The 23697-nt window shown below is 53.1% G+C and overlaps 1 protein-coding gene across 1 annotated transcript in view; it reads right to left on the bottom strand.

Moving 5' to 3' along the window:
• PSD (pleckstrin and Sec7 domain containing) overlaps positions 1 to 9907 on the bottom strand; it is a 34868-nt gene extending 24961 nt beyond the window's left edge. Inside the window, exons 1-4 of the mRNA XM_054382602.1 lie at positions 9125 to 9907; positions 8944 to 9046; positions 8004 to 8463; positions 2344 to 2787 (exon numbers count right to left, since the gene is read on the bottom strand). Of these exons, the coding sequence (XP_054238577.1) occupies positions 2344 to 2787; positions 8004 to 8463; positions 8944 to 9046; positions 9125 to 9907 (1790 nt within the window). The remainder of the gene's footprint in view (positions 1 to 2343; positions 2788 to 8003; positions 8464 to 8943; positions 9047 to 9124) is intronic.
• Between the last annotated feature and the right edge of the window lie 13790 nt (positions 9908 to 23697).

The raw sequence follows: 23697 nt of genomic DNA, 5'->3' as shown, positions 1-23697 counted from the left end.
CCCTGGTTCCCCAGGCCTTCCCTGCTTCACAGTTGAGTTCTTGATCCTAGTCCCAAATTTCCACTCCACTGCACAAAGGCAGCAGATCTCAAACACACCTGCCTCCTTGTCCACTATCACCCTCTGGGGCTGCAAGGGGAGGCTCACACCATGTTGGGGAGCAAAGAGCTGGGCTGCTGCCTTCCAGGAGCCTGTGGGAGGGCCCTGCCTTCCCATACCTCATTTCTCACTCTTTCCTGCAGCCTCCACTTCAGTTCATGGCTGGAGCCAGAGCAACTGGTCACAAGTTGTGGGGCAGCATGGCAAGTCTGAACAGCACTCGCAGCCCAAGAGATGGGCAAGAAATGGGGCCTGAATCAACCAAAGAAGAACTGTGCAGGGACCTACAATAATCAAAGGAGTAATTTCTAAATAGGGAAAGATAGTTGCTTGGGACATTGTGTGTATGTAATAGAGGGCAAGGTTGGTGCTTATGGGGCTATGGAAAGCCTAAGCCTCAGGGTCCCCAGGCCAGGAAGTGCTGTGACAGCTGCAGATGGGTTTCCTCTGTGCCCCCTTGCCATTGAAGCAGAGGTACACCTGCTTGTGAGGACTGGAAGAGAAAGGAAAAGGCTCAGCAAAAATGGACTCAGCAAACACCCAGAGCAATTCAGAAGGGGATATGACAACCCTCCATAGCCTATGCCACTGCGCAGCCCAGTTCTGAAAGCAAGCTAGCAGGGGAGACCAGTGCCACATCACCCTCAGCACTGCTGTCATGCTCTGTGCTCCACTGACTAAACGGATCAGAAAAGAATCTCTAAGTCACCTCATTGCTATCTTGCCACCAGCTGCATCTCTCTACACCTTCTGATGCCCCTGCAGCAGTGCTGCCGTGGTATGATGACACCCTGTGGATGGTAAGTCAGACACTGTCCATTCAGTTTCTCCAGGCTGCTGTTTCAGTACCTTATATTGGCAGAGGACTAGGAAGCCAGTGCTTCTTGCAGAGAGCACTTATCATGGCTGGGTACTGCCACTATTCACTGCTTCGTGCCACTCAGGCATCACCAGTTTTACTGCACAAACCTTGTTTGGCTTCTATGCCACCATGACCCTGGCTTCAGTGTCCCAAAGAAAGGGAAGGCCTAACCTAGTGTTCCCCTGTCCTAAAATATCCTTGGAGTGATACAAGGACCACAGAATAGATGGGATATCCCACACTCCTCTCTTGACTGCAGACACCAGAGACAAGACAGAGCTCAGGTCCCCATCTGGCCACTCCAAGCTGAACCTAAAAGAATGGCACAGGTTGCAACCAGAAGTGACATAAGTTTGGCCTGGAAAAGACCAAACCCAAAAAAGTTTGATGTGGAAAAGATCAAAGCCTAGAAAGTGGGTGAAGGATACAAGAGGCTCTGGCACTGCACATGTCACTGAGACCTATCAGGAAGGCAATGCAAATAGGAAGGTCAGCACTGGCATGACTGAGACACCAAGTTCTCTGAGAGTTGCCAGTTCTGCAGCTGAACCACTAGACCAGACTTGGCATCCAGACCAGACCTAATCACATTCCATATGAGTGTACCCTGGAAAAGATGCAGCCTGCCAACCTGCCACACCACACGTGCGTCAGCCCAAGACCTTGCTGGAAGGGTAGTAGTGGTGCAGCCTGGACACAGTCTCACATAAAGACTCAGCAAAGCCTGAGAGATCCATCAGAGATCTCCCCAAGTGTGGGCAGCCATCCTGAGCCTGGGTTCAGGCAGGGTGGGAGCAACATACAGGGAGCCTCTGGGGGGCTGCGCTCATCTCTGCCCTCCATATCCCGATAAACACAAGGATGAAGGTTCAGGAGGCCAGGAAAGTGAATACAAGACCCTAGGACTCTTGCCTTCAAAAATCAGGAGGCTGCTACTTAGATGGTGAGTGATGCTGCAGTATCAGGAAGTCTTAGCCTCCAGGAGGGAAAGGCTGTTGAATTTCTACTGCTGCTTAGCTTTTGACTGGTCTCTCCCCACAACTGTCACAGGTGCTGGACACTCCTGCAACAGGAACCACCATGGGATTCAAGTCCTGAGCCTCCATGGTGCTAGGCTAGGGGAAACCTCACAGCCCTCCAGCAACAACAAAACTGGCAAGTATCAAGGAGGAGATGTGCTCTTACTGACACACCTACCACAACACCATGGTGATCATTTGCCTGATGGGCCACTTCACAGAAAATCCAGCACACCCAGTCCTGACCCTTCCCCTCTTTCCCAGCAACGCAGTATAGGTTCTGGCTGCAAAACACAATGTACAGGGTCAGACTCTACACTGAGTCTTGGCTCAGCTGGACAGCAAGCAACTTTGGTCACTCACCTCACATTGGAGGCCAAGGGAGTACCAAAGCTCTCCTCTGAGCGGCAAGGGCTGTGCCGAGCACCCTTCCTTCGTTTGCCCCGTTCCTCCTCTCTCTCCATCCAGGGGGCATCTGTGGCTGAACTGGTCCCAGAGTCTGGCTCCAAGTGAGCCAGAGGAGCAAAGTTCTCCTCAATCAGCTTGGCACTATCCCGGATCTGTCCCTGTATTTCTGGGGTGAGGGTTGGGAGGTCAAAAGTGAAAATGGTCCCATGTGTATGGGCAGGGGAGGAGAGAATGTCAATGGAGTCCAGGCTGGTGTAGGATGTGCCTTTGGCTCGATGGGACTCCATGATGCTCTCAAAATGCTTGCTGAAAGAATCCATACCATCCTTGGAGAGGCTATGCCCAAGGAGGAAGGGCACTGGAGACTTGAGCATACCCTGTGTGTCTCGGTCCATGATCCTAGAGGAAAAGAAAGTGAGGAGAACTGGTCACTGAGGAGCAAGGGATCAAAGCCCCTAAATAAAAGCTCTTGTGCTGTTCCAGAAGGAAAGTGGGAAGGGCAAAAATCTCTGAACATCTTTAGACATCCAAGGAAAGGCGTTGCCTGCCCAAGACATCAAGGGAGGAGAGATTGGGCTGGCCTCTCTCTAGACATATGCTTCTCCTTTAATGTGACACAGATTTTTGCTCCTTTAGTGGCTCATCTTCATAAGAAGCTTATGAGATGGCTACTGCTCCCAGTCACTTGACTTGAGCTTATATCCAATAAAGGGCTCAAGCACCAGAAGTAGGATGTGGTTCAGCTCCATTTCCAACCAAATCTGGAAGTGACTGAATTTTTGATGAGCCTTTAGAGCTCCCTGCACCCAGAAAGCTCCTCCTGAAGCTGCTCGGGGCAGCATAACACTGTTGTCCATTAACACAGCACCATGACACCTGACCAGCACACTCAGAGCATGACCAACAACCACCTGCAAGGCCTGCTGGCTAGTCCCAGAAAATGTCTGAGACCTAGGACAAGGTGATGCAGAGTCCCAGGAGACATAGAGGAGCCAGCACAAGGTGATGCTGAGACCCAGGATTCCCAGGCAGTACAGAAGGACCCTCACACCCAGCTCTGGGATCAAGGACTTGAGCTAGCTCATGTCCTAGAGGCCAGGCTTGGCAGTGGCTCGTCATCTTGTTAGGGATCAGCCCAGCAGGAAGGCCCAGTCAGTCCCGTACATAAGTCTGGGTCCAGGCCAACACAGGAGTTTCTAAACCCTGAAGTCCTGAGTGCTTTGTCCTGTAAATGAGGTGAAGTGCAGCCTGCCCATCCATCTGAAAATGTGACAACAGGGACATTTCCAAGCCAGGGAACATCAAAGCTTCAGCTGTACAAGCATAAACACAGTGCTAAAAGCCTACTTTACTCATAAGCCACTATCATTTTATTAGAGCAGCAGAAAAGCACTTGTTATGCCACTCTCTCCTGTGATTAGAGAGGAACTGCTCCAGCTTGTCATAACATTTGTTATGAACAAACAGCTTCGCACAGAGGGCTCAGAAGATGCATTGCTGTTACAAGTACCAAGTAATTTTCATTCATTAGCCTCTACATGCTGCTCAAAAATCTCACTCTGATTACTTCATCAGGCCATGATCTGTCAGCTTGACTCCCCCAGAGTGCTGGCTGGCTTCAAGAGGAGCACAGGGAAGCCAGATACATGTAAGAAAGGCAGGGTGGAGGCTGCTTTCACCCATACACCAGCGTTCCCTCGGCACTGCAGCACCACTCCATGCTCTTACCAATGCCATAGGAGCCCCACGAGCAGCCACTTCTGGGGTGCCTTTCTAGTGAGGACAAGGCAGAAAAGACCTCTTTAATGTCTGCAGATAAGCTTTACAGATGTAAACATGCATTCACTGTTCCTATTATCCAGCTGCTGCACACAATTAAACCAAGCTGTCACTGACTTAATTTTGTGCCTCAAAATCCATAAGGAGGGTAAGAGGCTGTGCCTGGGACACCACCAGTGGACAGAAGAGACCTTACTCCCAGGAGAGGGAGCTGGGCTCGATTTTGTGATCAAGTAACCAGGACACAAGAAAATCACGGCTGGTTTTGTCCACACCCCCTGAGTTCAGGAAGCAATCACTCCACTGTGAAATATCAAGCACAAAGCCGTTCAGCTCCAGGATCTAGTCGCAGCAGCATGGACGCAGTGCCGCCTGCACATCCCACTCCTCTCAGAGCTAGATGCTCCATCGGCCGCGGCTGCGCTGCCCAGCCCCCCTGCACGCACTTGCGGCCCCCCAGGAGGGGTCACCACACCGTCACCACGTCAAACCCAGCGCAGCGGGGAGGAGCAGAGAAGAGGAGGAGACGCAGAAGGTGTAGTCGAGTATCTGCGCAAGGGCGACGGGCAGCGGGAAAGCAAATAAATGTCCAGCCTCGAGCAGGGGCGGGAAAGGCGCTGAGCCTTCCTTGTGAGGGAGCCGATGGCCATCTTGCATTGCCTGTTAGTACTAAAGCCAGCAGTATTTCAGGCGACGGGCTTTCTGCACGGATTACGGGGGCTGAGCAACTGGGCTTCTGCAGCTGCTGCTGATGGCTGAGGGAGGGGAAGGGGCTGGTCCGGTACTCCCCGTCTGGTGCTACAAAGACGTGCCGTCCACAATGCGGGGAGAAGAGGGGAAAACCTCTCTCCTCGGGCCCCTCAATAGTTTTCTCTCTATCAAATGCTCCTGTGCTCCTTCAGATCCTGACTGCCCCAGCCATAGCCCACATGCCTTCATAGTCCTCTGCAAACTGCAGGTGCCTCGCCCAGCTCACTGGCAGTTGCCTTTAGGTGTCATCTTGAGCATATCCTCTCCAGCCCAAGCCTGTGTGGCACAGGACAATCACACTGAGCTGCAGCTTTGTGGCCACGTTGGGCTCTGGGACAGAGACTCAGCCTCAACACACATCAGCAGCTTCTGGCTACTGAGGCAGGTTAAGCACATGCTGAAGCATTTGGTGAAATTGGGGTGTGCCCGTTTTTTTAATCCCAAAAAGGTTTGTCCTGCAGCTGTTTTCTCACATAAAGGCACTGGAAAGGTTCCCCAGGTAGAAGATCCAAGGGCTTTCCTAGCAATGATGCTTTGCTTGAAGGGAGAAAAGGCATCTCTGTCTCCTGCCAGCCCTCTATGCTCTCAGGGGAACAAGGCACCCTGCAGCAAAGCCTCTTCTCTCTTACCAGTCCAAGTACCTGTACCAAGTACCTGTACCAAGTACCAAGCCAGGCCCTGCCTCCAGCTTAACCAGCATGTCTCCGAGTGCTTGTGGAGGAAGGGAATTGAGCCCATTCTTGCTGCCAGGTCTCAGCTCTCTGGGACTATTTTGGATAAAGACAGTAAAGGCTTAGACTAGAGTTGGTAGATCTGACTCTAAATATATTTAGGGTGTGAATGTGCTGGAAGAAGACATTCTTTCTTCCATTGCTTTCTGTGTCTTGTTTAATTTGGTGCTGGATTTTTTTAGCTCTCATATGCTCTCTTATTTTGTGAGGGTAAATCAGCAAAGAAGATGCCCTTTGGCCAGAATATGAAGGACAAGAAAATAGCACCAAGCCAAAATCTCCCTTGAAGAGGGTGATAAACCCTTGAGGCTAGGTTTCCAAAGGGTTTTACAAGTCTAAATGCTGCAAATTAGATTCAAAGATGCTTCAGTAATTTTGTAGGGTTGATCTTCCCAGCTACCAAGATAGGCTGGGGGTACAACAGCAGCAGAGCAAAGCCAGCTCTGGGGAGCCCAGAAGGGTTCTTAATTACCCCTCTTTTGAGCAGGCAAAGCAGAAAGCTTGAAGTAGAAAACATCAATACTGGTGTCTGGTAAACAGGGAGGATGACTGCAGCTGCAGAGCTGAGAAACAGTGTGTAAGCAAAAACTTAAGGTTGTGATGGAAGGACTAAACAAGCTTGTGGTTTTCAAGATTCTATCCGCAGTGTCTGCACCTACCTGGGGAATATTCAGGGGGCTGCAAAACAAAAAAAAACACTGGTCATAGTGGCCATGGAAGCCATGTAAAATAAACACGAAGCCCCCATCAGTAATTATACCAGGAGCACCATCCTTAGGAGCAACAATGCATTTAAGGACATATCCAAGATTTCAGTGCAGCCTGGGAGATACAATAAGGTATCTTAGAGGGCAAATAAGGTCTAGGCTTACAGCTCATATGCCTCTTAGTGGCCTAGAACATATTTGGAAATACAGTACCGCTATGCAAGATAATTGCTACAGTAACTTGAACTTGCTTGCAGTGATAATAAAACTTCCATTACTATTCATCTGGAAAAAATTATTAAAAATAGCTTTTTTGTTGTTGGTTTTTTTTTTCCCCTAGAATCCACAGTTTTTGAGAACAGGAAGTGATGTATCCACCCCTCCACTAGAGATGCAAGGACTGGACAAACTGGCAGGAGTCCATCTCCCCTTGGGACACCTTCCCTCCCATCAGCCCAGCACCTTCATGCTTCTTCCCAGCACAGAAACACCACTATGTTTTCATTGTCTTTTCCCACCACTGACATAAAAACCTCCCTCTTCCTTTTATTCTATGTAAATGCTCCCCTACCTGCCTTTTGTACCGCTAGGTGAGTATGTGCTGCCATGTGGCATCCCAGGCATTGCCCTGGCTTTGTACTTCCCAGGCAAGACCTCTCTTCACTCTCGTGGAGCACTTGATGCTGAGCCCACTCATCTCACCCAAGACTCTCTGCTGATACACCTTCAGGAGATGCCCTTGGCTATCCTTGCCTGCACTGGCATCTTCTGCTCCCTGACAGGACCTTTCCTGTCCAGGCAGTTGTCCCATACAGTGCTCTTGTAACTCCTTCCCCTCCTGGGGCCTCCTGAAGCAGGCAGATGATGCCTGTCAAACCACCACTCCAGAGGACATTCCATGGGCAGAGCCCTGTGCCACCAGGCCAAAACACCATCTCCCATATGTCCTAACTGCCAGTGCCTGACACGGGGCAGATGGCAGCTTGGATGGCATTAGCAGCCATGGGCAACTGAATGGCAACCTTAGTGTCACATGCTCCCAGCACAGGGTGATTTTCCACACAAGTGAAAAACGACAAGAAAGGCAATAAAAGGCTTTGTCCAACCCAACACATCCCTCACTCTTTCCAAACATAGTAAATACCTATGGAGGCCAAGAAAAGGGGAAGCAGAGTCATCTGTGGAGGGGAGAGAAGCCCAGCAGCACCTGCCAGCAGACAGCAATTCTAGGACACAGCCTGGGGTCAGGTGCTCCAACACCATCACCCCAATACCCAGCAGCACTGTGGCAAAGCATAATTAACCTGGTGGGATGTGCACTGGGATGCCTCAGCTTAGCTGGGTGACCTGACCTGCAGGCTCTCCCCAGAGGAGCAAGGCCCATAGTGTGCTGCCCGGGGCTGGATTACTTGTTCTGGCCCACACTTTCCACAGGACAATGAGGGCCCCCTCCTAGTCTTGGTCCCAGCCCCAGCTTCAGTCCCAAACCCAGCAGGGTGATCCAGAACCCCGTCTGACCCCCATGCACAGCTTGCATGGAGATACTGGGATTTTTTTTTCAGACGCTCTTTCAGCAGAGCCCATTTTGCCATGCAGTGGACAGTAAGAAGAGCAAGAAGAATTTTTGCCCTCATGCACAGAGCCTCACCTTTCCCTGTTCTCCTTCCTTGTTGCCTCAAACACCTCATCGTCTTCATCTGCATCCCCATCCCGCAGCCCACCTTTTGGGAATCTGGTGTCCAGGGTGGGGGGCTCCTCTGGTGTGCTGTTCCTCCTGCTCCCGAAGCTCGGGTTGCTCTCACTGTCCTTCTGGCTCTCAATTGCTGAATCCACCTCCTCCTTCTCGGCCAGGATATCGTCAATGTTGGTTTCACGATAGCACCTCAGCGGCACGGTGTCCAGGTCTGTCTCGGAGTACTTCACTGTCCTCCTTATAATCCCAGTCTCGCAGGAGCCAGGTTTCTGGCTGCCTGGAGAAGACATCTCTATCTCCACCTCCACATGGCTCAAGCTGTGCTCAGGCACTGACCCTGGCAGCTTGGTGGGCGGCAGGCAGACGGGCTTCTGGGGACCCTCAGCCAGGTGAGCAGAGTCAGGGGCAGAGGAGCCTGCAAGGGAGCCCCAAGCACTCAGAGTTGTGGGGACTTGCACTGGGGAGCACTGGGGAGCTGCTCCTGTGGCATCACACACACCAAGTGTGGAGTCACACATGTGATGGGCACCAGGGAACAGAGAGAGGGAGCCAGAAGAAAAAAGTGTGGGAGAGGTAGAGACAGGGTGCTGTCAGTGCTGGTGCACACACAGCCAGCCCTGAGCCCCCATCTGAACCCTGGCACCCTTCTGCAGAGGCAACCAGGGGCTGCGAGGGGTCAGAACTCTGCAACACCCCCTTTGCACAATGCTTTGCATGACCACAGAGAACTCCAGGGGGAGGCTGGTGCATGCAGAATCTGGCCCCAAGAGGACATCGAATGGCTGATTTTGGGGAGATCTCAGCTGTCCCAAGGGATGAGCAGCCCCAGGGCACAGATTACACTTGCAAAGGAGATGGTGGTCTAGCCAAAAGCATCCCCCCAACAGCTTCTTACCTGTCTTCAAGGTGTCTGAGGAGCCGTAGAAGAATTCCCACTTGGCTCTGGCAATGCGCTGTGCATGAGCCGACCTTTGACGAGGGTACAGCCAGGTACTGCCCTGCAGAGAGAAGAGCAGTGGGTGGGCAAAGGACCCCAGTGCAGAGCCCATGCCCAGTCAGGACACCTCAGCACCTACCTGGGGTCGGGGCTCTGGCTTCAGGGGCCTCCCGGTGAAGGTGGAGAAGTCCCCCGGCAGACCATTGGTGAGAGGGTGGCAGAGGCAGTCGGCATTGAAGGTGCAGGGCTCCTCCCCACAGGGAGGCATCACCCCTGAGGTCCTTCTCCCAGTTAGGAGTGGGTCAGAGGCGGAGGCCTCTAGCTTCAGCGTGCTTAGGAGCTGTTCCTGGTGCAGGGGCAAGGGCTGGGGCCCGGGGGACCGCACGTCCCCGCCAAGCTCTAGGCTGCGGCTGAGGCTGCGGGGCCCGTTGTCCCGGCGGGGCTGGGTGGGCGGCAGGCCGCCCAGGGTCCGCACGCTGGCCTTCTCAATGAAGCGGAAGGTGACGACAGAGCTGTGTCCCTCCGGGGCTGCCGCCATCGGTGGGCTGCGGTTACCCGGGGAAGAGAGGGCAGGCCCGGGCCGGTCCCGTCGCGGGGTGCAGGGAGCCGTCAGACGACCCGCGCCCGGGCAGCCGCCGTTGCCGAAGGGAGGTGTTTCCACCGGCTTGCGGGCCAAGGAGCCGGTGCTGTTGTAGAGGCCAAGGGGAGAGCGGCGGGCGTTGAGGGACAGGCCCTTGCGCAGGAGGTGGAGGCGGCCGGCGTTGAGGTTGGGGGTGAGGCAACGCGGGGGGCTGCACCTCCCAGACTCGGGGCTCTCTCCGGCCGGCCAGGGCCTCCGGTCAACCCCACGGACAAAGGGCGGGGGTGAGGCGGCGCAGCCCTCCTCGGGGTAGAGGCGGACGGGTCCCCCCGCCTGGGCCATCCCGCCAGAGATGGCCACGAAGGCGTCAGGTCTGGAACCCAGCAAGGTGGCACAGGGACAGTGAGGCGGGTTCCTGGCACCTGTGAGATGATGGCCAGGTCGAGGGGCAACGCATCCTCAGGCAGCCCTGAAATAAGGGCAAGGAAAGCTGGTTAGGAAAACACGAGGAGTCTGGGGCCATGGGAAGGACAGGCAATAGGTGTCCTGCTCTCACAGGAGACAAGGAGCATCAGAATAAAGGTGAGACATCCCCCTTTAATCTCCTGCTGCAAAAAGCAGGCAAAGTTCATTTTGGGCACCACCTCACCCACCACAGGAACACTAGCAGCCCTTTGCTCAGTTTCCAGGCTCCCAGAGCATTTGCTTTCTTCCCAGGGTGCCAGGATGCTCAGGCACTACCCCCATAGATCAGCAGTCCCAGAGACAGCAAGAGAGCGCACTATGCACTTTAAAATGGGTTTCATTCATCCTGCTTTAGGTCGAATATATTCACTCCTCACAGCCTACTAAAATCACTTCATTAAGAGAAGGGAAAAAAAGATATACTGGATTGCTGAGACATCCTCCAATTATACTTGCTCTCAAGGAGTTTAACAAGAGCAGCATGGGCAAGGAACCTCTCTCTTTGGAGGTCAGTTTGGGTTGAAATATGTGTCACATCAGCACATGCTGCAGTCACTACTGGTGGCACAGACAGAGCTGTCAACACCTGCAGATCCAAAAAAGCAATACTGCCCTAGGGAAATGGAGCATGCCCGCCCTGCACACAGCTCACCTGTCTGCTTGCTTGCCTCTGCCCAGAAATGTTTATTCAAATGAGACCAGCCACCCTACAGCAGCAGGCAAGCAGGTAGCTGCAGGGGAAGGAAGGGCCTAGAGACCCCATCAGCACTGCTGATATTTTTCTTTCTCCCAGCGGAGCTAAAACTTGTACTCCTCCTTCCTCAAGTTTCTCTGAATTCCTAGTGTGCAAAGATTCTGCCTTGGCTGCTTTTGCCTTCTGATGGGTACCAAAATACTAAGTCCTTCACTTAGATCTCATAATTTGAGGGTGAGAAATCAAATGCCAGATGCAAAACAGAGGAAAGCATGATTTCTTCTCCCTGTTTTCAAGTACAAACCAGACAAGGATTAAATTTACAAAGTATTTTCAATGGTGTTTAGGCTCCAGAGATGCAGAGACATAACTCTTAATAAAATAGCCCAAATTATCCCTGTGAGGCAGGCACCCATCTATCTGCACTATCACACTTCTAAAAAAATCTGGCTCCTGCTGAGCAGCACCAATCTGTAATTCAATCACCACAAAAATATACTCTCCTGTTTAATATGTCAGTTACTGTCTTTACAGTCTTTTCTCCTGTTGCACTTGTTTTCACATTCAAGGTTGCTGAAGTTAACTGATAAATAATAAAGATGTGAGGTTTATGTATTTGAAATGAAAGTCCACTTTTTATCTCAACACAGACTGACACACATGCCAAGGAGAAAAATTATCACTAGGAATGGTTGGCATTTGCTGTAACATAACAAATCTACAAAACCCAGTCTATCTCAATATATGTGAGTTACTGCTAAAATAAATGGGATAAGCACAGCATGTCCTCCTGGTTATCAAAGCAGAATTATCAAATTCAGAGTAAAGGCCATGCCTGCTTGCAAGCCACTGAAGCCACATGGTTACACCATCCAGCAGAGTGAGCTTTTCTTTAATAATGAAAGGTAAAAAGCACAAATGCAACACAGATGAAAAATCAATGATGGAGCTAAGGCTTCCTGCTTGCTGATTTAAGTCATGAATCAAACTGCTGCTTTTTAAATCACTGTGATGAATGGTTTGGGCTGTAAGGTACCGGTGGGCTGGAGGGAGCCTTGCTGGTCCCACTGCCTGAAGGCAGGAGAAATCCTGCGAAGCAAAGCTTAGAGGGAGGCTGTCTGGGCAGCCCAGGACACACATTCAAAGAGAAAAACTCAGGAGCTGCAGTTTGATAGCCGGGAGCTGCACATCAACAGGAGATTTAATTTGTTCAAGAAAATGTGCATACAAGAAACTTGCTTCTCCTGGCTGGCCCTTCTTAGTGTCCAAAAGGATGTCCAGGGATTTTTCCTGTTTCCTTGTTTTGAGCTGTACCCTATGCAACAGGGGCTGGCTACTCTGTGAGCAAGTGCTTGCCTGGCTGAGCAGGGCAATGTAAGGTGAAGGCAGCAGACAGCAGGCACTCCTTACGCTGCGGGGGAAGAAGACACTCGCGCCAGAAGTGTGTGGGGACAACACACAGGAGCCGGAGGAGCATGCAAGGGGAATAGGCAAAGAACGGGACGAGGATGGGAGCGAAGCAATAGGTGCAGGACTGGCGGCTGAATTTACACAGGGAGCTATATTTGTGTGCCAGACATGGTATTGTTGTAGGCACTGGTGGAAGGGAATGGGGGAAATCAGACTGTGGGTGCCGGGGAAGAATGGCCCCCAGCAGGTGCCTCAGCAGTCTGGAGGGACACAGAACAGTTTCCAGGGGTGCCCTGGTGACCGAGGAGGGGTGGTCGGTAGCCCTGGGGCTGTGGAACAAAACAGAGGATCTCTTCACGAGGGGTTATCAAGGTAGGCAGGGGACGTGCCACCCCCATCAAGGCGGTGATGAGCCTGCCCTTTCCTCCCCGGCTCCCCCCCCGCCCCGAGCCTGGCCTCTCTCGCCAGGAACCTCCCGTCTTGGAGGGATCAGACCTAAGTGGATGTGACATCCATCCGGATGAACAGGGAGCCCCCCTGGCCAGGAGGGCGGGTGGAACCGCCTGCCCCCACTGCGGAGCCCTCCGCCTCTCCCCGGCCGAGCTTCCCCTGTCCGGGCAGGGGGCCCGTGCCCCTCGCCCCGCACACCAGCACACCGGGGCCGCTGCAGCTACGGGCAGGTGGCGGCCCCGTTAGGCATCCACTGCTGCTACTACAACACGGCGCCGCCGCCCGCTGGTCACCGCTGCCGGGAGGGTGCAGAGCCTCCCCGTCCCCCGCAGCAACTGCTGCAACTTTCCCCGCTCCCCCGCCGCTCCGGCCCCCGCTGCGCCCCGCTCCGCTCCCCGCGCCTTACTGGCAGTGCCACCGCCGCATCCTCCGCGCCGTTGCTCCGCGCTGCCGCGGCACGGCTTGGCTCGGTCCGTCCCGTCGGGCGCGGGGCGGCGTGGCGTGGCGCGGTGCGGTACAGTACGCTACAGTGCGGCGAGCCCCAGCCCGCCGCTCCCCGCCGCTCTAATCCCGGCCCGGAGCTGTCACTCCGCTCCGCTGACAGGCCCGGCAGCCAATGGAAAACCCCGGCCGGGCCCCCGCCGCGCCCCACCCGGTGACACCGGTACACGCGGAGCGACAAGCGGCCGGACCCACGCCTGGCTCCGGGTGGATGTTCTCGTGTGCGGACGGGCATATCCCGTGGTAGCACCGTTCGGGTCCTGGAGTTCCGATGTGCACGTCCTAGTGTATCACAGGGTAGCACTGTGCAGGTCCTGGTCTCTCAATCCGCACATCCCCATGCGTCCCTGTGAACTTGGCCTCATGTACTGGCAGTGTGACCTCGCGTGATGGTGTGCATGTCTCAGTGTAACACCACACAAACCCCCATGTCCTGGTGTGTACATCTCCGTTTGTCACTGTGCACACTGCCATGCATGACACATCTGCTCAGACACCATGCGTGACGGTGGGCACAAGCATGCATAGCCCTGCATGTTGTGCCCTGTGATGCAGGGTATAGGCTGCTCCCATGCCCCACCACTGCTAGGAGACCACAAAGACAAGAAGACAAAACCTGCTGTGCTGCCTGGGCCACTGGCCACCCGCAGTAGGCTGCGGGCTCTCGCTTTAGTGCACAAGCCCCATGATGGGGACTTACCTCTCAGCAGGCCTTCACACTAAGCACACTATAGCCACAGATGCCAAGGTGCCTGGGCCACCAGGGACATGACATCACTGCGTCACTAGCCACCCAATGGATATCAAATGCCACCCCAGTCTTAGGAAACTACTTCATGCTATGAGTAGAAATATGAGGAGAAAAAAAAACATCCTTTGTGTCCTGTGCAGGTGTGGGGGTCTCTCCTGCACCAGAGGCATGTGCTCGCTCAAATGCAGCAGCTGGGTACCCAAATGCACTAGCAATGCCCCAGCCACCATGCTAGGTCTGCACATGGCAGCTGCTGGGGCTGGCAACCAGCACTCCCTGCCTGCCCAGGCTGCCAGATCGATTCACTATTAAACAGCACTTTATCACCCAGCCCAGCAATTGTTATTAAAAGTATGTGAGAAGAGAGGCCCAGGGGAAGTGGGGCCTCATGTACATGCTGTGCCTGCAAAAGGAATTTGGGCAGAGCTGCCCCTCCTTGATGCTTTCCCTGCCTGCAGTGAGCTGAGCTCAGTGCTGGCCTGCCCTCACTGTCACCCAGAAAGCAGGTCTCCTTCTCCCCTCCCAGGCATGGGAACATGGGAGAAAAAGAGCAGGCTGAGCAGCCTCTCTTCATATTTAATGCATTGAGGCACTGTAATTTTCTCCCTCCTTCTTCAGGCTGCTACCTGTGCTGGGCCCCGCTCCCTTATGCCGTAGACTGTGGGTCCCTGAGCTGCCTCACACACAGCCAGCTTTCCTGTCAGACTTCGAGAAGCTGGGCTAATTAGGGGCCTTGCTGCTGCAGGATCAATGACCTGATTCCTTCAGCAGCTTCTTGATGCCAGGAGGGTGGGGAGGAGGAAGGCTTTTCTCTAAGCTGGAGCTGCTGGAGTGACACATTTAATCAAGCAGTCTTCCAGAGCTCAGAACTTTCCCAATGTGTCCACCAAGACAAGCCATGTCTGTGCCTTCCCAGCACCTGCAGGCAGCCATGCTGAGAGCTGTAGAGGGTAAAGGAGATGTCCTTTCCTGTCACCCAGGCTGAGGATCCAGATCATTTACAGAAAACATTTCCTTCCAAACTATGTGTGTTTCCCCAACAGTAACTATTGCTCACCTTACTGCACTCTGCTGCATATCCCCCTTCCCATAGCCCTAAAGGATGTGTGCCACATAAGTGGGTCCAGGCAGCACTGACATAAGCCCCACTGGATCAGGATTTAGCCCTGGCTCCCCTGGACCCTCTCCAACTGATGTAGGGCAGGAGGGAGTAGGAAATCCCTCTGTCAGATGACATAAGGGGACAAGGACAGTCCCCCATGCTCTAATCCACAGTCCTAATGCATTTGGCTTAGCTAGAGAACACAGAGTCCAGTGCATGGGGAACCCTCTTTACTCTCACTTTGCATGGCAGCACTTTCAGTCTTTTCTTGCAGATACCACATTATTCCTGTGTGAGAGTCTACCCAACTTCGTGTCATCCCTTTCAGCTTCCTGGGCTCTGACAGTTTCTTAAGCCAAGTCACAGCAGCTTCCAGTTTTCTAACTATTGTCAGCATTGCCCTTGCTCTTCTTCACAAGCCTGCAATGCAACTCTCCCTCCTGAGACCAGAAGAGTGTGGGTATTATCAGGGCAGCACAATGATCAACTTTTAGATTGGAAGAGACAAAGATCAAGATGATATTTGGGTTAGGAGTGGGTAGACAGGAGCTCCTTTCCCCAGCTGGTTCCAGGAGGGGCTGGTGCTCAGCCTTTCCTGAGGCACACATCTCAGTTTCTAGAAAGGTGCTTCTGCAGCCACAGCTCTGCTTGGAGTAAACACTTGTGTATGTCCAGGATGCTCCCCTGAACACAGATCTGTTTCCTTTGGCACAGCTTGTGCATAAGGCACTGCAAAGGGCACAAGTGCCTCATCGCTGTCAAAGTCTGTGGGGCTGTGCTTTGGACTCAGGCATACTTGCAGTGTATCTCTGCAAGTAGGTACAGCCACTCCTTCAGCAGATGGGTGCTTCTGACTCAGCTCACTGGAAGCACCATGGAAAGCCCATCTCCAGCCCCACAGGAGATGGGTCTCAGTGAGGGCAAGGGAAGGTGAACATTCCTTCTCTTTGCATTGAGGGCACCAGGACAACCAACTAGGTTGCATGTGTTCCCTCAGGTCATAGACTTAACGATATAGCTCTGATTAATGTCTTCTGCCTCCAGTGCCAACACTCAACCACATCCTGTCTATATATTAAAAAAGCCATTGCAGTATGAGCCAAGTCTTCAATGGGCTGATCCACTTCTCTGTTATTCCACTAGGCTGGCAGTTAAGGATAAATGGTGAAAATAGCCTTCCTTGACAGTTTGTTATACAAATGCTGCTTTGCAGCTTACTCAGGGCAAAAAGGCAATGCTGGAGATTCTGCCTGCTCTCCCCCAACCCTGCAAAAAAACCCCAAAACAACCAACCAACAAAAAAAACCCCAACAAAACCTCAGGCTTCTGCCAAGACCTGGATTAGGGGAGAGCATACCTGCACCTTCCTGTGCCTCTTGCAGCTTTCTTGCATGAGGCAGGCAGATGGGACAGTGGCAGGATTTTTCAGGGTGAAAGGCACTCTGGAAGAGGACACAGACTGTAAAATGTCTTACTAGAAAGAATAATCAGTGCAGACTACAGTCTATGTGAAGGATAGCTGCTGCTGCCTGCCTGTCTGCCCTCCTCAGTGTCCCAGCTTCCTATCTGGGGCTGCCCCCCACCCACAGGAGGGACAAAGATTGGAAGAGCAGAGGCATAGAGAAGAGATAGAAAAAGCTGCTTGCTGGGACTCAAAGTGAGCTGTTACAAAATATTTCTATTATGCCCTGGAAACACTCATTGTTACAAAAAGCCCCTCAGACTCTGTCCCAGCCTCAGGCAGCACCTGCACAGTGAGCGGGCTTCCCCTGTATCTGCATTGCTCAGTTAAGATGAAAGCAGAAATGCCAGTATGGTAAAACCTGTCCTGGGGACGTGGGAGGTGTGGCCTCAACACAGCTTGAGCCATAAATAATCTCCCTACACAGCAGTTAGGGGAACAATTGTGTGGGAGTATCTCTTGGTAAAAAGATGCTCAAGGAAAAAATGGTCTTGAAGGAAAAAAGACGATTTCTGGATGGTGGGATGCACTTGCCACTGAGGACAGAGTTTCTTAGGGGCCAGCAGGTCACTCATCAGACCCATCTCACTGTAGTGAGTGCATACCGAAGAGACAAATTCAGTGTGAAATAACCAAATCACCAGTTCTCTGATTGAGCTTCCCAGGACATGGTTTGTGCTGCATCACAGATCTCCAGAGTTACTTTCCAGTTAATCTCTGCAACAGTAAGTTGTGATGTCTTCCCCCACCTTCAGCCTCAGGATTCACACAGGGAAAGGTGAAAGGTGTAAGAAGGACTAAACCCAGTGAATACAGGGAGTATCTTATGCAGAAAAGAGATGACAAGCCCCAGGCACACAGCCTGGCCAAGGAATGGGGAACATGGTTACATACAGAATTGTATAAAAGGTGTGAAAACACTATAATGTCAGTTTTAAAAGAGTAATTTCAAGCATATCAAAACTGAGCAAACCCTGCCACCATGAAGATGTATGGAGACCCATGCAAAGGATATACTGAAAGCTTGTAAGCAGTAGATTCATGAGGGGGATGCTGCAGAACAGCCCTGCATTAGTCTGTAGGTGGGCAGTCCTCACGCACGTTCCTCTTCCAACCCTGAGTTGCACAACTTGGCCTTGCTTTACTTCTGTTTCTTTTTTTTTCTTTCCTTATTTTTTTTTAAGCTCTGACTGTATAGCTAGATTCCCTTCTCAATAAGAGAAAGAGGAAGGTGGTATGTACATGGAAGAACTGAACAGAAGTCATCATGTGTTTCTGTTTCACTATCTCAAAAATGGCTTTGGGTGGCACTGTGCAGTCTCAGCACTCATTGAGAGCAGGGTTTGCCCTGTGGGCTCAACACCTTCCCCCATGCAGCCAAGAAGTCAGATGTGGTCCACTCCAGCCCTGAGAGTGATAAAAGGTGTAAGACCTATCTTGCAGCCAGAGAGAATGTGGAGCCAGATCCTTTGAAAGAACCTGGTGAGAGTCCAAGGAAAAACAGTGTTGAGATACTCCTGGGATGCTGCATGCACTCATTTTAAGGATTTTACATTTTAAGGAGTGAACACTGCAGAACTACTGGTATTCCTGGAAAGACCTTGTCTGTTGCCCTACTTGAGACTAGTGAAAACTGTAAAGCAAATGCTCCCTAAATCTTTGCAAGGCTAATGGTGTTTAGCCAGCAAGGTGCCAAGCCATCCTATGAGATCATAGATCTTAAGACAGCAGGTTAGTGGCAACCATACCAATCTCCTAAAAATAAGTTGTACCTTCCCACAGCACCAGCCTCAGGGAACCCTGTAGGAATCATGCTGCCAACCTCTTAATACACCCTTGACACGGAAATAACTGCATTTTCAATGGAAGTGAAAAGTCAAGGGGCATGGATAGAGAAAACTTGCCTAAGATCAGCCAGCAAATTAGGACCACCTCTAGAAACAAAAGCCCAGGATTCCTGACTTGAGGTTAGTCCCTCCTTTCAGGTTCAAATTTCCTCAACCTCACCCCTACTTTCCAAAGGATGAACTCAAGATCAGACTGTTCCTCTAGACTCTTCAAAAGTGGTACAGATAGGCACAAGCACTGTTTATCAGCAGTGGAACCATCTGAAGTCTCTATTCACTTCAGAGGGATGTTCATGAGGATGAAGATGCCAGCAGGATCAGACATGAGGCCAAGCCCTGGCCCTGAGAACAAGTCAGCACCGTATGTTTCCAAAGAAGACACAACAAAGCTGCAGCAGCAGTTGGGAGCTAATCTGCTTCCTCCCCCCAGGGCTCAGATTGGTCTATCATCATTATACACCAGCTCAAGGTCTGAAGCAGAAGCCCTGCTGCTTTCCCTCACAGGACATCAGTGGTCACTGGGATAACAAAAGTCATGGGATTGACCAGTGTCCCTGCCAGTGTCTTAAGGAGGGAACAAACTAGAAGTGCTGGGCATGTGCCTAGTGAGTCATGACAGATGCAGCTCCTCCTTGAAATGGAAGCACCTCTAAGCTCACCTAATTTATCTTGCAGGGGGGACCCTTTTTAAGCCAGGAGCTGTGGCTTACTCTGAGCACACACTGCCATGGAGCTAACAGCACATGCCAGCTGTGTTAACTTAAATGCTTCTCAGCTCCATTTCCCCATCTTTATGTTCTGTCTCCAGCAGGCCTACCACTGAACTCATAGCATTTACAAACACCAGTAGACTTGCACATGAACAGCCCTTTTAATTCTCTTTCAACATAAATGAAGGGAATTCATTGGTCTTACAGGAGCAGTTGTAATAATCTTTCCCACATCCTCTTTAAAATCTAGAAGCTGGCAGTTCTCCAAGCTTAAACCAGGAAGTTTTTAGCTGAAGATCTGCCCTCATCCTACTGCTTGACTAGCGAGGTGAATCCCCCTGATCTTAAGGGAATTTAGGAGACTGTTTTGGCAGACCAGTTTGCAGTATCAGGGCTCAACTAGAAATGTGCTGAAGCTTAGAAAGGAGGCTTACAGCCACTTGTCAAGAAAAATGCAGACCCACTTTAGGCAAAGCAAATGCTACCAGAAAGGCAGAGTCTTGACTGAGTACAGCAGAACAAAGCTCTGACCCTTCAAACTTGCTTGCTTTGAGTTAGTTACTCCTTCACTGCTAAGCTATACCATGCAATCCTGTACTGCAGTGCTGTACAGCCATACCACAGCCACTCCACATACAGGAAAACTTTACAGACTCTAGCACAAAAGTACTGATTTGGGATCCTTACCATTGGTGTAGTCTTGGTTTGCTAGCTCCACTGGACATCCTGATGGTGTAAAGCTGTGTTTCAGCACACACCCCAACAATGCAATAACAGGCTCTGATGCTCTTTCTGCATATGCAATCAACCTATGGAGAAGAAAGAGAAGAGCCTTGAGCATTTCACAGCTGCAAATTGTCCATAACGTGCAGTACATGGTAAATACATTTCAGTAACCATAGCCTCAAGCCAGCATATCTACCTACTAACTTCACCACAGATGAAGAGATGTCAGGTTGCCTGACCCTGATGGCCCTTACCGGCCAGGTATTGAGTGGCTGGTCCCTGGCTGGGGAGGCCACTGCCCTTCCATAGGAAGCCACCTTTGCTGTGCCCTGACACAGATGGGATGTTCAACCTTCTCTTCCCCATCTTGCTTGCACTCCCCTAAATACTAAGACTCAGGGCTCCGCTGGGTCAGGGACTAAAGAGGTTTGTCAGAGCAAGCACCCACTGCACTTGCCATGGTGTTGTTAGGGAACATGTTTTCAGGCTGCAGGATCCAAAAGCTGTTCTTTGTTTCCCAAGGTAATGCTGACCATGCTGACCATGAAAGCTCCACCTGGAAAAGAGCCAGCACTTCCTGAGAGGCTACAGTGCTCCAGCCCTGGCACAGTGACTGCTGTCTAGCAAGCAGAAAGTAAGCTGAAGTGATTCCTGAAAGGTGCTGTGCATGGCTTCTTGGAGATTGTCCTGCTCTATCCAGCTCTTGAGACTCTGCCTCAGCACCGTATCTTATAGGTAGGAGACTCTTCACCTTCTCCATGTGCAGCACAAGACAGGAAAAGGTTGGGATGCAATAGAGGTCAAATAAATACAACTGCATCTCACTTTTGCCTCTATTTTAACAGAACCTCTGAGCCTCCTTCTGGTACTAAGATTCTGTCTGGGCCAACTTTAAGCCTTTCTCTGTTCTACCAGCAGTCTCCTGGGGAAGTGACTCAGCCAGCCCAAAGGAACAAGATGAAATGAAAACATAAACAGAGGTTGTTGTGGGAGCAGAGCAGGTCCCACTTGCCAGCCCAGCACACATGTTGTTCAGGACAGATAACAAGCAATCCACAGCACAACTCTTTCGAGCAAGGACTTGACACAAGCTGGGGGGTCCCAGCCAGGTCTGTTTTGGCATGGGAAGGCCAAATGATGTAACTGAGTATTGCACTTTCTTGCTCACTGTTGTTCCCTCAACTCCTATTCACACCAAGATCACTATTTCAAAAAGCCTCTTCACAGTCAACCTCAGTCACAGTCATCCACTTACAGAAGCAATATGAAGGGACTCTGTGATAGGTGTCACAATTCTACTCCACAGCGGAAAGTCAAGAATGGACTGACTACAGTGCTGAAACCTCCTGAAAGCAAAATGAACCTCCTGGTCTAGAAGCAGCACTCCCAGAGCTTTTTGTGTCCCCACCACAGGGGAAGCAAGGGCCAGCCATGGCTGGGGACATTGTCATCTCCTTTAGTAAACTGAAAATTCCTGCCTCACTTGTCCATCTGTAAATGAGACAAGAACTGTGCTAACTCAGGGAGTCACAGGGACCCCCAAAGGGCAGGTGCTACATGTCCAGAGGCAGACAGGTAGCATCAGCAGCTACCTCCAGAGGACAGGGACTGGGGTAAGAAGACTTTCCCCCAAACTAGCCGCAACAGTGAGAGGGAATGAGCAGACCTGGCTGCATAGGAAGGTCATTGCTTTCCAGGGAACCTGGGACTTGTTCTAGGGAACCTGGGACCAGGGATCTGGGACTCATTCCCTCTTTGTGGGCCCTGATCTCCTGCCAGGTGGATCTTGTTATTGTGCCTGTTGCCAGTACTGAACAACAGTTTGGCAGGGCTCAGATATGAACCAGGCATGGGGTCATCTGTCCAGGGCCAGCTCCGAGGTATGTATGGAGTGCCATGCCAGCGAGGCGTACAGGTCCTGCACACTGGCAGCAGCGGGGAGAGCAGTCGGGAAATAGCGTTGTCTGTCTCTGCGGGAGCCCTGCCTGGAGTTGTTATGGCAACTGCGCCGGGAGAACCTGGGTCGCTTCTCCGCGGGGGCTGCCAGAAAGGGGTTCGCACGCCAGTTGATCCCTGGGCCTAAAGGGGTAGGTGGGTAACCGTAGGGGGAGCGAAGCATGACGAGCTAGCTGGTCGGCAGAGTAGGAGGATACACGCTCGGGGCGGCGGGCCGTGGGCGGACAGGGCTGTACGACCCCAGGCCTTGGCGGGGGGTTGGGCAGCCCGGTACCGGCGGAGGAGCGGGGCCTACCGGCTGCGGTTCGAGAGTGCTATGCAAACTGTGAGATTCAGGGATCGGCCTTTCCCGGGGGTCCCTCAGCTCCTGCGGGCGGAGAGGGGGGCGGCAGAGCCGACTAGGAGAGCAGTGGGGCCGGGCAAGGGGCTTGGGGGGCCGGGCCGTGGGGGTTCTGGCGGAGCCTGAGGGCGGCTCCGTCGCTCACCAGCAGCAGCGGGTCCCGACGGGTCCCGTCTCCGCGTGGTGCTGAAGGGACAGCGCCGCGGCGTCGCGCATGCGTGGGGCCGCCCGCTGGGGGCAGGGGCCTGCGCTGGGGACCCGGCAACTGGGGCAGCTGGGGTGCACCGGGGAACGGGGGTAGCCAAGGGGCTGGAGCGATTGGTGCGCGCTGGGGAACTGGGATGGTGGAGAACTGAGGTGACTAATGTGCACTGGGGAAGTCCTGTGCCCTGGGGAATTGGGGTAATTGGAGAAATGGGACAGGCAGCGCGCACAGCAGAGCTTAATGCGCACGGGGAGTCGGGGTACTGGGGCCGGTGTACCGCAGGCGCCGGGAGCAGCCTGCAGGAGCCGCTGAGCATCGGTGAGACCTGTGCCCGCCGGGCTCGGCTGGACCGGTCGCAGTGCTCTCCTCTGCCTGGTGCTTCCGCCCGGCAGGGCTGAGCACTTCGCGCCGCCCCGAGGGCCGCCGGTGTCCAGTCTCTCAGCGCCCCCCAGCCAACTTCCCGCCACCTGCGCGACGATGCCAAGCCGAAGGGAAGGGGCGGGGCCGGGCAGTGGGACGCGCGCACTTCCGCTGGGCGGCGTGACGTCATTCCCTACCGTCGGGGGCGGGGTGAGGTGCAGCTGATGGAGCGGCGGGGGGAGCGCTGGCGTGGTGGCAGGTACCGGTTGGAGGGGGACGGGCAGAGGCTGTGGGAGGACTGTCTCTTCGCTGTGTGATACAGCAGCAGTGGGGTGTGCTCGCCCCAGCAGGGTTTCCGTGGCGCCCTCGAGCGGCCGAGGGGCTGCCTGGGAACCGGACCCGGAGGCGCCTCTGGGGCCGAGCGGGGCTCCGTGGGGTGGGAAGGGGATGTACTAGCCACGGGCGAGCTCTACAGGCTGTAATTGCTGCTGGGGCCGAGTCGAACTGCGGCCTCCAGCTCGGGGGCCTCCTTGACGCCGGGACTCCTTTGCTCGTTCCTCGGCTCCCGCCTTTCCCCTCGCGTCCCGAGGCTGAGGCCTCCGCAGCGGTCTCCTTTCCGCAGAGACGTGGTGTCCCCACTCCTCGGAGGGACACCTCTTTGGAGGAAGGCCAGAGCCTTGTTGTTTCCTATGGGAAGGAGCAGGGCCCACCCCGTTCCTCTCACAAGGTGCCCTGATTGCTTGGCACTGCATGCAGGGGAGTAGCTGTCAGGTAGAGTGATGCTTAGACATGAAAGCAAGGTCCAGCTGATGTGTGGATGGTGTGGTAACGCTGGAGCAGAAACTTGCTGCTTCACTGAGGGACAGGGACTCCTTAAGCAGAGGCTGGAAAGCCCCACCCGAACTCCCCTGCAGGGCAGTGCAGGCAGGTGGACTCGGATGCCTAAGCATTGAATGTCCCAGGCTGGGGAGGAGGTGACGTAGGTGGCAGGTGTGTGCCCCACTGATGGCTAGCCAAGAGGTTTAATCCTGTGGGGTGACTATGGGAGATGTTGCTGAGTCTTTCTTTTTGGCTGTTCCTCCTAGAGGCACTCAGCAGTAGGTGTGAGGTGATCTAGCCTGGCTCTCACTGTAGCCTGGCTCCCTGGCACCTG

Source organism: Indicator indicator, chromosome 7 (genome assembly GCF_027791375.1).
Source record: "Indicator indicator isolate 239-I01 chromosome 7, UM_Iind_1.1, whole genome shotgun sequence".
Lineage (NCBI taxonomy): Eukaryota > Metazoa > Chordata > Aves > Piciformes > Indicatoridae > Indicator > Indicator indicator.
This window is presented reverse-complemented; position numbering and strand designations above follow the sequence as displayed.